The sequence below is a fragment of the Tripterygium wilfordii genome, chromosome 13 (assembly GCF_013401445.1).
Source record: "Tripterygium wilfordii isolate XIE 37 chromosome 13, ASM1340144v1, whole genome shotgun sequence".
In the NCBI taxonomy this organism is placed as follows: domain Eukaryota; kingdom Viridiplantae; phylum Streptophyta; class Magnoliopsida; order Celastrales; family Celastraceae; genus Tripterygium; species Tripterygium wilfordii.
In genome coordinates, this window is record NC_052244.1 from 658,241 (window position 1) to 670,953 (window position 12,713).

Genomic DNA, 12,713 nt, shown 5'->3' on the forward strand with positions numbered 1-12,713 from the left:
GAAATGTAAATCGCCTCGACCCACGAGGGGTATTTTCGACAATGACTTGAACATCATCGGAAATTTGGAAAGTCAAGTACAGACTTAGAGCATCTCCAATGCTAAAATAAATATCAAGTACTTCAAAATCATTCTCTCTTTTTTCTTTTATCCTGGGTGGCATAATTTAATTGGGTGAGTGGATCCCACAATATACATTATTCATCAACACTTCATACTTTCCAACACTTCAAACTCATTTCTCTATTTTCTCTCTCTTTCTTTTTATTATTTCTCTCTTACTTTTCATCATCTCTCTCTTACTTTTCATCACTTCTATCTTCATTTTCATCACCTCTCTCTTCCTTTTCATCATCTCTCTCTTCACTATTCCTCAACTATATCCATACTTCATATTTCAAGTGTCATTTTCCACAACAACCTATAAAACAAGTGTCATTATCAAGAAAGTGTGTTTTCAAGTGTTCATTTTCATCCATAGTAAAACTCTAGCACTCTAAATTTTCCATAAAGTTCACTTTTGGACACTTGAAAACTATGTTTCAAGTGTCCATTGGACATGCTCTTAAACCGTCTTGAGCGCGAAATTCTCGCTCGCTTCTCCGTCGAGAATTTACAGGATCATAAAACCCTAGCAAATTAGCGAGGGTTTATCTGCGTCTGACTGATATTTCTCGTATTAACTTATTAGGTGTTAGGATAAAGGATTAGTCTACCAGTTAGATTATACAATACAGTTATACTCCGAAATAGTTTGGTTAGTTTTTCTTCTCTCTCTCTTTTTTCCCTTTCCTTCTCTTACTGTCCAGTGAAACGGAGTTCTATATCTTATTTTCCCTTTCCTTTTTGGATTTCGATCATGGCGAGCACTCCCCAGCGAATCAGTTCCGGACACGGGAGGCAACTGATGATGCCCTCGGTTATCCCGATTTGTGAGTCTATTTTGATCTTGATTCATCGTTCAATGTTAAAATTCCTTGCGAGTTAGTCTAATAGTGTTAGTTTTGAAAATTGTTGACTCAATTGGGGCTTTGTGTGTGAGTTGGGATGACCTACTGTTCGTCTGTTTTCTGTGTAGAGATGATAATGCGTTGTTGAATACACAATGCACCTGTAATCTAGAGCTTAGATGGCAAACGGAAGTTAGTTCTAGCACTTATGCGACTCCATTGATTGCAGATATCAACAGGTAATTTACGTATCTTTCGAGTATAATTAGAGTAGAGTTCAATTGCATTTTCTTTTTGTTTCTCAGTAATGGTTAAAACTTGTGCCTCCTTCGTTCAGTACCTTGAAGTTCTACGGGCTCATGATGACTTAATGAAAGCCCAACTTACAAAGTCATAGAATGACTGTAATTGCTTCACCAGGCCCAATAATAGTCCTTCTATAGCTATGGTCTACAAGTAGTACATTGATGAGATTGTCTAAGTTAACTTTAAGCACTGAAATCAACAGGCCAGGTTTCATCCTTGAAGAAATTTCCTAGAAAGAAAGAGGAAATTTTTTGGATCTTTCTTTAATATACATCCTTTCCAAGCATAATTCATGGGTCTCTCTCTCTCTCTCAACTTTAGCATTGAAAAGAAAAAGGAGAAAGTGGAAAAAAAACAACAACAAAGCAAAGACCCATCTCTTCTTTTCTCATATCCCTTCAAACTTTGAAATCCAATCTACTGATGATGTTGATGAAATTAAACAAAAAACAATACCTTAAGCTCTCCCCCACCCTTAAATTTTATTTTGTAAATTTCAAGGCATGTCAGTGAATAATGTAGCACTTATGCTAACCACGCCATAGATCTATTTGGAATATTTGTAAATCCCTAAGAAGGTATGCCCTGTGAAAATGATCTTCTTGTAGGCTTCTATACACCTTTGTCTTTCTTTAGTAACATGCCAAATTCCCTATCCTTTCTTGGGATTCCTCAACTCTACTAGATTTGTATTATTGTGTAAGTTTTCTAAGGTTATATGTGGGCAACTGGACATCACCATGCGTAGTTTTAAGGATTGGGGCTCATCTATGATGATACAATATGTCGCTACATAGCTAATTAACAAAAATTAGACCAATCATGACTACTAATTAGGCTCTAAAACATGCCCATAGCAAACATGGACAAAAATAAAGTTGGTTAGAGACTTAAGAGTCCAATAAAATAAGGTCTCCCACCAAAATTGATAGAATAAATGAAGCTTCTTAGTTGCTATTTAACATAGTTTCTCCTTCATTTGACTAACATTATAATCTGAAAATAAGAAATAACAGGTAGCTCAGTCTAATGGGGGAGAAATGTTAATGTAAGTTATGAAGAGGTATGCTGGGTCCAAAATGGGGACTTTGTTTAAAGTGCCCTACATTGTTTCTTTTTAAAAAAAAATAGGGAAATTAAAAGGTATATGCGCTCTGTTTTTGTGGGGTAAAGTGTCCTATTAAATTCCCCCTTTTGGATCCATATTTCTTTTGTAATGATGGGTTCACTTCCCCCTCCCTTCAATCCACAGTTAGATTTGTAATTACAAGCCAAGTTGATCTCTTTTAGTTTTACAATAATCAAGACTGAGAGAGAGAGAGAGAGAAGAAGCCTATGTTACAGTGAGGGAATAATAAACTACTTTAGCATTGAATATGGTTTTCATAATTATGGACAATAATGATGTATAGGTATATAAACAAGACAACATTATTTCATATTATTGCATTCTGCGAAATTAGTGGAATCCATAGGTGCATGCGCATGTGTGTCTTAATTTGCATATATTTGTTGGCCAACTTGAATCATCAGAGATGTTGATTGCTCTTAGAATCCAATATATTTATATCTTCACTACTGTCATATACAATCATTGTCAAGTGTGTATTTTATCTGTTGTTTTTCCTGATATTGCTGCAACACATTACACATGTTTGCATAGAGTGTAAAATAAACAGAGAGACAGAATCTCTCTCTGTTGTTTTCATGGGAGAAGATGACAAATGTATTTAAAGAGAAAGAAAGAAAGCTCATTCTCACTGAGTAAAGCTTCATTTGGAGGGACAAGAAAACTAGTAGCCAGCCCTGACTACACCGAATCTTCAGCTGCATGTTCACAGAAGAACAGAAACACAAGCTTAAAAAAAATTGCCTTGTGGGAGTGATCCTAATCTTTTCTTTGCATGCTTTGTAGGAGTTGTACAGTAACTGATCAGTTTCTTTCCATGTCATCACTAGGCATACTATGACACAAAAGAAGGAATTTGCCCTTTCAGATGTGAACCCTCCATTACCTTAATTTGGCTCCATAATTTTTAATTTAAAATGTAGCAAGAAAGAGGTAAAGTGCATAACATAATAGGTTAAACTTTCAAAGTTGTAACAAGTATTTTTCCTGAACTAAAATCAGTAAGAACTAGTGATGGGTTTTGTAAGAGAAAGTCTTGTGGGCCAGCATGCTCCGACTCAAAGCGAACAAAATGTTACTAGTGCGGAGAGGTGGACGGTTACAACAAATTTTCTACTCTGAGTTAATTTGAGGTATTTTTGATGCATGAAATCTATATATGTATAATTAACCAATCAATGGCTATAACACAAACATATTACAAGTGATGAGAGACATACTGATTGTCAAGCAGTCTAATATAAGCCCATAACATGCGGTGGGGTCTATGTTGGACTATCACAGTACATAAACCATGGATGAAGTCATGTATATATATATAAGCATGCATGTTTCTTAGAGGAATTACACAGATCAGGGATTGTGGGGGTGATGGGATGATTGGAGTGGGTCCCACAGTCCACACCCCACATAGGGAGAATTTTTGTCTCATCTTTTTCTCCCACTACACTTTTTATGTACATACGCCCATGCACTTTGGATATATACTTAAATATGAAGAAATGTAGAAAAATTATCTGATCAAAGACCCTAGAAAGATAAAACCATATAGCCTTGGTAGTGCTAGCCTGCTAGGTTTGTTTTGTTTATTCATTGATCTACATATTTTGTTTCAAACGGAAGTGCTAAATGTAAGAGGACATTGAAGCACTTTACACACCACACACTCTCTCTCTCTCTCTCTCTCACTTTACACACCACACACTCTCTCTCTCTCTCTCTCTCTCTCTCTCTCTCTCTCTCTCTATACCTATACATATATATATATACACACACACACACAATTTGTCTTCAATCCCCCGTCCACACCACGTCAGCACCCACTAGCACTGCAAAACATAGTGATATTGATGACTCATATATGGGACCCCGTGAGCTGAACCGAAAGCAAACAATAAAGTGGATCCTAGTTGGACTAATATTGGGTATAGCAGTAAACCCGCTCCGGATAATCTCGTTTCCCGACGGTGGGTCTCAATCATTTGCTTATTTTGGTTAACAATTAATCAACTGCTAGCTTGGATGATACATACATATATGTATGTATGTATGTATGTATATATACCTGAAAAATTCGAAATACGTGAGAAGACCCACGATGGGAATCATACGAGTACAGCTTTCAATCAGTCGCATGCATGTTTTGATTTTTAGATTATAGACTCGACTTCTGTAGAGTACCCTACCAACCAGCATCAAAGTACCATGCAGGGTCTCTGTGGAGTAGCCTGCGTGGTGAGACGAATCTTGGTATGTGTGGGTTAATCAAACGTAATTGGTTTGATTTTGTGTTTAGAATTATATTCAATATTAAGCTAGCATATGTGTTAGAACATATTACTATCTCCAGAGTTCATCATGTAGATGTGGATTTTAGGGTTGGCTGACTCTTGGGGTTCCCCGCCATTCAAAAAAAATAATTCTTCCTGTTTGGATACAGGGACGAACCTAAACTCGAATAATCGGTATTCACATGATACTACTTGTACAAAGCCTTCCTTCCTACATAATCCGTAACAGCGTGTAATACTCATTTCACAATTATGATGTGTTTTGTACGACAATATTCCTAAAGCCTATAATTTGTGCAACTGATCTTAGCCGCTGCCCGGTAGACTGGCTTAATCATAAGCCGTCCATTTTATTTTTTTGGGGTAATAAAAATTAAGATTTTCAGTTTATTCTAATTTATAAACCTCTTCAACCCAAATTGGTAAAGCTGGCTTATAGGAGTTAGAACCCCTCTTCCTTTACCTTTGTCGACCCACCTTTTCTTTTGGTAAGAAACAAGTTACTAAAATGCATACCTTTCTATGTTGTTTTGAACAATCATGCGAATCTCAGTGTTTTTGGTACCAATTATTTCAAATGTTGAGATGAATGCACAAGATTTCATATGAATTATGTGGAAGTCACGATATCACGTGATCATGTTCGTCCATAACCACTTTTGGGATATGACAAAAAACAGTAGGATCTTCATACATTTTGTTTTTTTAACCCTAAAAAGTGATAAGAGTTCATGATAATGTATGCATTTATGTATCTAACAACATTCACTTATGTATGTGTAATTTGCAGAAGTGAAGAAACGACACCGCTTTTCTTTGACTACATCTATTTGGTGTCTCAGTGCAGTATGAGGATTGTTGAGCTTTATAAGAGACGATGCATGTGTTTGGTGCAACAAAATAAATCCAAAGGGGAAAACCACTTGATATATATATTGAACCTACTTGTTTGGGATAAAAAGAAAAAACAAAAAGAAACCCAAACAGGAAAAAGAGGGAAACAAACAGAAAAGAAGAAGAAGATAAAGAGAGAATGAGAGAGAGGAAAAGCAAGGAAAATGAAATGTGAGAAAGAGAGAAGAACATCACCAACCTCTCACTTCCACCTCCATCCTCTCCCCCCAATCTATTGATGGCGTGATTTGCTTTTGCTTTTTCTCTCTTACAGGAATCTTTGAAGCTCCAAAGCATACACAATCAAGTTAAAGAATGTGGATTGAATTAGGTTAAATCTTTTTCATTTCTTTGTAGTCCGTGATTTTATCGTTGGGGTGGAATCCGGTAAACTGTGCTTTTGGAGGGTTGCCTAGTCACAAAAAGGAGAGAGAATTGATGTGAGCGTGAGTATTTGTGTGGGTAATCAGAATTCTACGTCCCCACATTTTTATATTTTCCTCACTTTCTTTGCTTTTCTTTTTATTTTCCCGTTGTTTCCATCATTTTTTTTCCCTCCTCTCTCTTTTCTTTTCTGGTCTCTCACTGTCCGTTGGATCCAAACAGTTTACTGAGACTCGGATCTGTCTCGGTCTCTCTAAAGTTGCTTCTCTCTCACACTCTCTGAAGCCCGTAACATGAGCCAGTGTGTGCTTATTACACACCAATATTACTTATGAATCTCAACACAGAGCCACCACAGCCCCACCGTCTCTCCACCTCCTGCGACCGCCACCCCGACGAGAACTTCACCGGATTCTGCCCCTCATGTCTCTGCGAACGACTTGCTGTCTTGGATACCTCAAACTCTGCCTCCTCCTCACGTAAACCTCCTCCTATCCCCACCACATCCACCGCCGCCGCTGCCCTCAAGGCCATATTCAAGCAAGCCTCCTTGAATTCAGGAGCAGGAGGCGGCTCATCAAGGCCCTCTTTTTTCCCGGACCTCCGGCGGTCGAAATCGTTCTCTGCCTCGAAAAACGAGGGATTGGGTTTTTCTGGCCTGTTTGAGCCCCAGAGGAAATCTTGTGACGTTAGGGCTCGAAACACTCTCTCGTCTCTATTCTACCAGGAAGACGACCGAAAGCCGTCGAAGAAGGAAACCAGAGGAGCAAATGCAGACAATGAGGTTGTTGATTCCAGGAATTTAGCGTTGTCTTCCAGTGTTCGTGGTCCCGTGAAAGAGGAGGAGGAAATTGAGATTGAAACCGAAAGCCAGAGCGATAACGAAGACGAGGAAAGCTTTAGGGACTCGGAGGATTCCAATTTAGGATCAAATGTCAACCCACACTCGAACCCCTTGAATCCAATCGAACACAGGGTTCCAGAGATTGTTGAGGAAGAGGTTGAAGAGGAAGAAGACCCAAATCAAGAGCCAGAGCCAGAGCCAGAGCCAGTGCTGGAGATAGTGCACGAAGAGGATATGAAGCCAATGAAGGACCACATAGATCTCGATTCGCAGGCCAAGAAGCCATCTGGGAGGGACTTGAAGGAGATTGCTGGTAGTTTCTGGTCAGCCGCGTCGGTGTTCAGCAAGAAATGGCAGAAATGGAGGCAAAACCAGAAGGTTAAGAAGCGGAGAAATGACGGTGGTGGGTCCGCCACATTGCCTGTAGAGAAGCCTATTGGGCGTCAATACAGAGAAACCCAGTCGGAGATTGCAGATTACGGGTTCGGGAGGAGGTCCTGCGACACTGATCCGAGATTCTCCCTCGATGCTGGTCGGATTTCCATTGATGATCCGCGATACTCCTACGACGAGCCTCGTGCTTCCTGGGATGGTTATTTGACTGGGAGAAATTTAGCTGCAAGTACTAGAATGCCTACAATGCTTTCTGTTGTAGAAGATGCACCAGTCCATGTTTCAAGGTCTGATACCCAAATCCCAGTTGAAGAACACAAAAGCTCGACCGATGAAGACGGAACTCTTCCCGGTGGGTCTATGCAGACTAGGGAGTACTACTCAGATTCTTTTTCTAGGAGAAGGAAGAGTCTTGACAGGTCAAACTCCATAAGAAACACTGCAGCAGCTGTAGTTGCGGACATGGATGAAATGAAGTCTGTTTCTAACGCAAAGGTAACTCCAGCTACTGTTGATTACTTTAATGGACTGAAGTTACCAGATATGAAGGATTGCTATTCGAATTCATTGAGGGATGATTGCTCAGAAACTTTTGAGATTGGATTCAGAGACAATGCATCCGTGGTGGGTAATGGTGAACGGAAGGGGACTAAAAAGTCCAGGAGATGGAGTAAGGCATGGAACATCTGGGGTTTTATACACCGACGAAGTATTAACAAGGATGAAGATGATGATGGGTATAGTAGAGCAAACGGAGTTGCGAGGTCTTTCTCGGAGTCTTGGCCAGAACTAAGGGGAGAGCGTAATGGGGAAGCAAGGGGGGCTTTTAATCCCAAAATTTTGAGGAGCAACAGTAGTGTTAGTTGGAGGAATTCTAATGGCATTGGTGGACCATTTGGTAACTTAAGGAAGAATGGTGTTGAGACGAATGGGAATGGAAAGGAGAGGAAGGATGAAATCGTGTTGGAAAGGAATAGGAGTGCAAGGTATTCGCCTAACGACATTGATAATGGAAAACTGAGGTTCTACTTGACTCCTTTGAGGGGAAGTAGGAGAGCCGGAATCATGAAGAGTAGGGCGAATCATGCACATTCTATGGCGAGGAGCGTACTCGGATTGTACTGAAATAAAAGGTTCATAAGGTGTTCTCTTTGGTATAATGTTGTTAATTTTGATGCATTTGCTTTGTAAACCACACTTGCCTAATGTATTCTTGATGGTTGGTTGGATCAAAGCACCCTAGATTGCTGCCTTCTGAGTGGCATGCTTCTTCAATCATTTCAAATAACAAGTTTTCCTTGTCTCAGGCTATCCTTCTGTGGATGCCATGGATTGTTCATCTTTTGTTAGCTTGTTACTTTCTCTTCTTACCAGAAAAGCTTGGGGACACAGGGAATATATGTGCAGATATGCCGGCCGGGACGTGAAGTGCAATGTTTTGAGATTCTTTTAAGTCTTGTTAACTGGATTGCTGGCTTTTCTTATGTTCTTGCTAAAGAGGGAATGATGTGGGCTCATGCTCTTTGCCTTTGTCATGCTCCCTCAAATTAATGGGCAAAAAGACAGTCATATACAACCCAATTATTTGTCCTGGTTTTCAACAGGTAGTGACAGACAACATACTTGGAGCCTCTTAGTAAGTAAACATCAAGGACAGTGACATGGTTATGATACACAAGGCTGGCAGAATTTAAAGTTGGTTTGGAATGATTCTTGCCAAGACTGGTTAGGTTCGAAAACTTGATTGATTTGGGGGTTCTAAGAATTCATTGCGGAGCTTGAATAAGGAGTCAACAAAGAAGCTTTGGTTGGAAAGGTGAAGTTAACTGTGATAACTCTTTACAAATGTAGAAAGTCGCAAGTTCAACTCTCACACGTCAGCAGTTTTGGCGTTATCTATCAGATTCATTGATCAAGCTGAGTTAAACTTCAAATGAGAGGAGAATGCAATTTTCCTGAATGAGCAGATAAATTGGTGCTCTAATGAAACTGGGTGTCTCTACTATTTTTTTTTTCTTCTCTCTACTATTTTTTTTTTCTCGCTTGCACCATTCTTTCGTCAACATGGTTCTGGTTTCTTCAATTACAATTTAGCCTGAACATGAGTGCTGGTTGCCTCAGACATCATATGCCATAAATTAAAGCCATTTTCAGGTGGAGTTTCTGCAGTTTTTCTTCACTCTACAGCTGGGAGTTTGTGAATGTAGTAGTAGTTTCAAGATCCTTTCCTTTCATGTCTCTCTTGATACTCCACAGATGAATGGTATCGTGTTTACAGGTTCTTTCCTTTCTAGTTTATCTACTTCATCGATGGATGGCTGCAGGTCGTTTGCCTATTTCAGAAGCATAACCAAAATATCCCACGTTAGATACGTGAGAACCAAACATGTGGTTTATAAGTTTGAGTCCAATTCCTTTTAATAGTACATATTCATTTTAAAAACAAAATCGTACGAACCTTAGTTTCAAAACAGACAATACCTTTACAAGTGGGTCGGATTAAACCTATTCTTCACCTCCTACAATGTCTCGCTACTTTCTTCAAATTATAACACATTGTACTTTCAATCATTTGGTCTCCAATATGCATCGTATGGATATAGAATGGAGCCAGTGAGCCACAAATCTAAAGGAAAATTGTTTTCTGAACACTAGTAGGGCTCAGATGCCATTAACAGAACAAAAAATTAAGCTAAACAATTACTGTTCCCCACCAAACGAGGTTTCATTGTTCTCCCTTCTCGCATTCTTGGTTTTCAAAGGAATCTAACCCAATCCCCAATAACTGTCAATGTGAGTTTTGAGATTATTATGTTTTGTACTTTTTCTGCTCCACCATAATCAAAAAATTCTTGCCAATTAAGTCAACAAAGTATTACGGAAAAAGTCTCAACAATCTCCTTCACAGAGAGGTGGTAAAAAAAGAGAGAAAGAGAGAAGGGAAAGAGAGGGAAAGCACAAAAGCAAATGGCATATGAATTGAATAATTTTGTTTTTAAGGTGACAAATGCCTTATTTTGTCAACGATTGTACTCAAGTAGATTGCTTACTGTTTGCCATTTTTATTGACCATAATGTGGAACTTGTAAACAAACTTTATTTTTAATAAAAAGAACAGAAATGTTTGTCGTGCATGACAATGGGTGGCCATGAAGTATGCCCTTTTTGACAAAATACGTTTGAAGAAAATATTCAAGTAATTCTGATAAAACATGTCACACACTCATTTGACTTTACATTCCAAAAAATGTTGTGATCCTTTTAATTTTGGTACATCACATCAACATATCACATGATATATGAGAATCCCTAAATATTTTCTCGATATGTTGTCCTACCATATAACAATCATGAACGGTGTTATAGAGGTCGAAACGGAATGTATGAAATGAATGGTATGTGGATTTGTGCATTGGGCCATTGAATCTTCCAACGGCCAACCCCATAAAGTGGGCCCAACAATTGCCCCAATTTCCTTCAAGGCTTCAACACACTTGACGAGGCCCATTCGACTTAAGCCGTGCTCGTCCAGTGGGCCTTCATTAATTAGGGGCCCGGGAGTTGATTAGGGGCGGAGGTGTTTGAAGGGTTGTGACTTGTGAGCGGGGGGACGGGCATAGATTTCACTGGGGGTCAATAATGGGCTCCAATATATTTTTTCAAAAGGCCTCCAATAAATTCTTTTCAAGGCCCCAGTGTCAATTCAATAAAGCAAGTCAATAGCCCATAAGAGCAACTCCAATGGTAAAAACTATATCAAGCACTTCAAAATCATTCTCTCTCTTCTACTCTCTCCTACGTGGCATAACTTAATTGGATGAGTGGGTCCCACAATATACACTATTCATCAACACTTCATACTCATCTTCTTTATTTTCTCTCTCTTACTTTTCGTCATCTCTTTCTTACTTTTCATCATCTCTCTCTTCTTTTTCATCACCTCTCTCTTCCTTTTTATCATCTCTTTCTTCCTTTTCATCATCTCTCTTCACTATTCATCAACTATATACATACTTCATATTTCAAGTGTCATTTTTAACAACAACCTATATTTCAAGTGTCATTATCAAGAAAGTGTGTTTTCAAGTGTTCATTTTCTTTCATTGTAGAACTCTAGCACTCTAAATTTTCCATAAAGTTCACTTTTCAACACTTGAAAATGTGTTATCAAGTGTCCATTGGACATGCTCTAACAGGTGACTACTTGGCTGGCAACCCAACCATTGTTGGCCCAATCTTTCGATCTCAATTTTTATTTTAGGTTTTTTTTTTCTCCTCTCTTGCACGTTGCAATACAACGATCGTGAATCTTCGTCTCACTTGGGATTTAGGATTTAGGATTTAGGATTTAGGATTTAGGCTTTAATACAATGTCATCGAGGGAGCATTTCAAGCCAGGCGTGAGGGAAGCAATCCTCAACTCCTAAGGATGGAAAGAATAACTTCAATGATAAGGGTGAGAAAGGAAAGGGAGTGTCAGTTCTGATGATTCTAAAAATAAGGACAAATTCTCACCATCCACATAGTGTTAAATTTAATCATTCGGACAAGACCGGTTGGGAGAAGTATGGAAGGCCCCAGATTCAAGTTTTGCAAGAAGTTTGAGCATATTGAGACGTTATGCAAACAAAAGTAAAATCATGGGCAGTTAGGAAGTTCTTCACAATAGGCTAACTTCTCTAATGATCAACATAAACAACAAGAAGAAGATCTTTTTTATGGCATTACGTGGTTCACAAACTTTAGGGAAAGACTACTAGCTCGTGGGTAGTGGGTGCACAAGTTACATGGCTAAGGACATTAGCTTGTTCTCATCTTTGGACAAATCTGTGAGGACCAACGTTATATTGGGAAATTATGAGGTTGTAGAGGCAGAAGGAAAGGGTTCAGGGTCCATTAATACCAGAAGGGGTACTAAGCATATCCCTTATGTGTTTTTTTTATTCCAAAAGCGAAACAAAATTTGCTCAGTGTAGCTAAGATGATGAAGAAAGATTATTCATTAACCTTCAAGGACAGCTTCTGTGCCATTTTAGATTCAAGTGGTTGTGAGGCAGTTGAGATCATTAAAATTTGATGTTGACGGTGAATTGGTTAGGGACACAATAGATGTGTATGTCAATGATGAGGTTTGTAATTCTTGTCAACTTGGGAAGCAACACTTGTTGTCATTTCCAGCTGAAGAAGCATGAAGGGCAAGTGAGAAGCTGAAGTTGGTATATACTAATGTTTGTGGACCTATGAGTGTCCATTTAGTCAGAACAACTATTTTGTTCTGTTATTGATGACTACAACAGGATAACTTGGGTGTACTTTATCTGAAGCAAGCTCGAGTTTTTACAATGTTCAAGAAATTCATAACTTTGGTGGAGTCACAAAGTGGAAAGAAGATTAAAGCAATCATATCTGACAATGGGAAGGAATACACCTTTCAAAATTAAGATTGGCTACTCAAAAACTGTAGGTCGAAACAAGTAAGATAAGTAAACGCAAAACTCGATAGTTCACTTAAAATGATGAAT

The 12,713-nt window shown here is 38.8% G+C and overlaps 2 protein-coding genes across 8 annotated transcripts; both read left to right on the forward strand.

Annotated features, from left to right (window-relative positions):
• Positions 1–568: 568 nt before the first annotated feature.
• On the forward strand, positions 569–5,727 carry LOC120013149. 7 transcript variants are annotated; one of them, XM_038864862.1, is made up of 3 exons: positions 569–936; positions 1,079–1,189; positions 5,467–5,727. In XM_038864862.1, the coding sequence occupies exons 1-3, from the start codon at positions 860–862 to the stop codon at positions 5,711–5,713; spliced, it is 435 nt and encodes a 144-aa protein (XP_038720790.1). In that variant the 5' UTR covers positions 569–859; the 3' UTR covers positions 5,714–5,727. The 7 variants fall into 7 exon arrangements, 2 of the variants coding, with proteins under 2 accessions (XP_038720790.1, XP_038720791.1); XR_005471369.1 differs by lacking the exon at positions 5,467–5,727 and adding an exon at positions 1,288–3,260 and having other exon boundaries at positions 572–936; XM_038864863.1 differs by lacking the exon at positions 5,467–5,727 and adding an exon at positions 2,936–3,260 and having other exon boundaries at positions 572–936.
• A 408-nt stretch (positions 5,728–6,135) lies between these two features.
• On the forward strand, positions 6,136–8,498 carry LOC120013148 (protein OCTOPUS). The gene has a single exon (XM_038864861.1). The coding sequence runs from the start codon at positions 6,286–6,288 to the stop codon at positions 8,314–8,316; it is 2,031 nt and encodes a 676-aa protein (XP_038720789.1). The 5' UTR covers positions 6,136–6,285; the 3' UTR covers positions 8,317–8,498.
• The last annotated feature ends 4,215 nt before the right edge of the window (positions 8,499–12,713 follow it).